Source organism: Sprattus sprattus, assembly GCF_963457725.1.
Source record: "Sprattus sprattus genome assembly, chromosome: 12".
Taxonomy (NCBI): Eukaryota; Metazoa; Chordata; class Actinopteri; order Clupeiformes; family Clupeidae; genus Sprattus; species Sprattus sprattus.
In genome coordinates, this window is record NC_137910.1 from 24,526,972 (window position 1) to 24,528,786 (window position 1,815).

The window sequence follows — 1,815 nt, forward strand, 5'->3', positions numbered from 1 at the left end:
GTTCAACCTTCTCATTGATTTATTTTGCATCCCCTATGCATAAACCTTTTAATTAATATCTGGCTGCCTCTGAAGGCTTGCACCAAACTGTGTGGTCATGGCTTTTGGGTTGTTATCAGTGTTTAATGTAGCTGGAGGTTTTGTGGTAATAGCCTAGTATATTGAGATGGAGCCAGCAACCGGTAGGAAACTCTTTATTTGATTTCTCAAGCTTGTAGGCCATGACCTCCAATGAAATATTACCAGTCCATATATAGTTAAGCAATATAGCACGAGTGGGAGTGGGGTAGGTAAGGAATAATCCCACGGGTGGTGTTCGGCCGTAGCCACCGAGGCCGCCAGGCCGAGTGGCGTAGGCAACAACACCCGTGGGATAATCCCTTACCTACCCCACTCCCACGAGTGCTATATTGCTTTTTTAAAACAATTCTACAGTCAACAAATTAACATTTCAACACGAAGTTATTGATTCAAAATGGTTTATTTCGCCATCGTTTCTCCGCAACAAAAAATAGTTCCATTGTCAACGTCTTGGTTTGGAATTTTAAAAAACTTTGAATTAACGGTTATCATCAATGCGAATGTTTCATCGCGGAGTGATTTATTTTTAGCTGTGAAAAGTCCAGTAACTGTAGGTATGTTGACGAATAACCTATAGCATGGAACGTCTCTCGTCCAATCAGAAACAGCTAAATTACGCGCTAGAACCCAATTGTTTTATAAGCTCTGATATAACATGACCCTAATATTTATGCTATTTCATATTCGGATTCACATTCACATTCTGATCAAGATATTAGTCTACTTACGCTTATATTAAGCATTGGTTTCTTGGGTTTATCACTTTAAGAGTGACCCTTGCCTGAGAATTGCTCACTGGGGTGTCAAATATGATTCAAAACAATTAGAATAAACAATAAGTCAAAACTGGAAAATGAAATTTATTTTATGAATCAAAGGAAGCATGTAAGAGTTCAAGTCTTACAGACTCCACCGTTTTCAAAAATATGTACAAGTAAAGCCTGGCAAGGTTAGGAAATCACAATCAAAACAGCTTCAGTCCAGATTTGAGCTTGTTCAGTTCTGCAAGGCTCCAAAGCTGTCCGTCAGAACCTGTTCTGTTTTGGCTGTGAATACTTCAAGGGAGAAACAAAGTAAAAATGATTAGGTTAGCTTAGCACACACTGATTTTTAGGGATCAATTTCAAGCACACTCCATTCAAGCAATTTTACCTTGGATTCATATGGTGTTGGGGAGTTTTATCGAGCTCAACCTGCTGGTCAAAGACGGTGACTGTGGAGTATGTCTCTACCATTAAACATGAAGGGTCCTCTGACTGGCCAGGAACCTTTCCCAGTGGGTAAAATTTCCAGGGGACTTTATCTAGACAGACACATTCACCAAACAGCATGAGCAATGCATATTCAGGCATAAAAGGCAACATTAGCGTATTGTCTGTCTGTGAAGCTGTAATCACTCACCTGTGCACACCTGCCACGGTGACCCACGCAAAGCCGCCGTTCTCTGCTCTAGGACACTGGCACTCAACTTCTCCTGCAGGTCCTCATTGGAAAGGCTCTGGGCAGAGGAGGCACTGCGATTGGACAGTGACGACCCTGGGCCCAACCCATGGGCGGAGTTACCGTCTCTCCTGAGCTTCTCCTTCAGGTTTTGCAGAGTGTAAACGTGTTTGGAAGGGTCGGGCTGGCCGTGGGTGTCGTGGTACTCTCCCTGTGTGTAGATGCTGGACAGGCGGAGCAGCTTTTCCTGTGTGTCTGGTGGTGGAGGCTCGTCCATGTCTTTTAGTAACCTGA

At 43.1% G+C, this 1,815-nt stretch overlaps 1 protein-coding gene across 1 annotated transcript in view; it reads right to left on the reverse strand.

Moving 5' to 3' along the window:
* Positions 1-471: 471 nt before the first annotated feature.
* Positions 472-1,815, reverse strand: part of las1l (LAS1 like ribosome biogenesis factor) — a 7,447-nt gene continuing 6,103 nt past the window's right edge. Inside the window, exons 11-13 of the mRNA XM_080848869.1 lie at positions 1,483-1,811; positions 1,234-1,384; positions 472-1,136 (exon numbers count right to left, since the gene is read on the reverse strand). Coding sequence (XP_080704995.1) covers positions 1,046-1,136; positions 1,234-1,384; positions 1,483-1,811 — 571 coding nt within the window. The 3' untranslated portion in view covers positions 472-1,045. The remainder of the gene's footprint in view (positions 1,137-1,233; positions 1,385-1,482; positions 1,812-1,815) is intronic.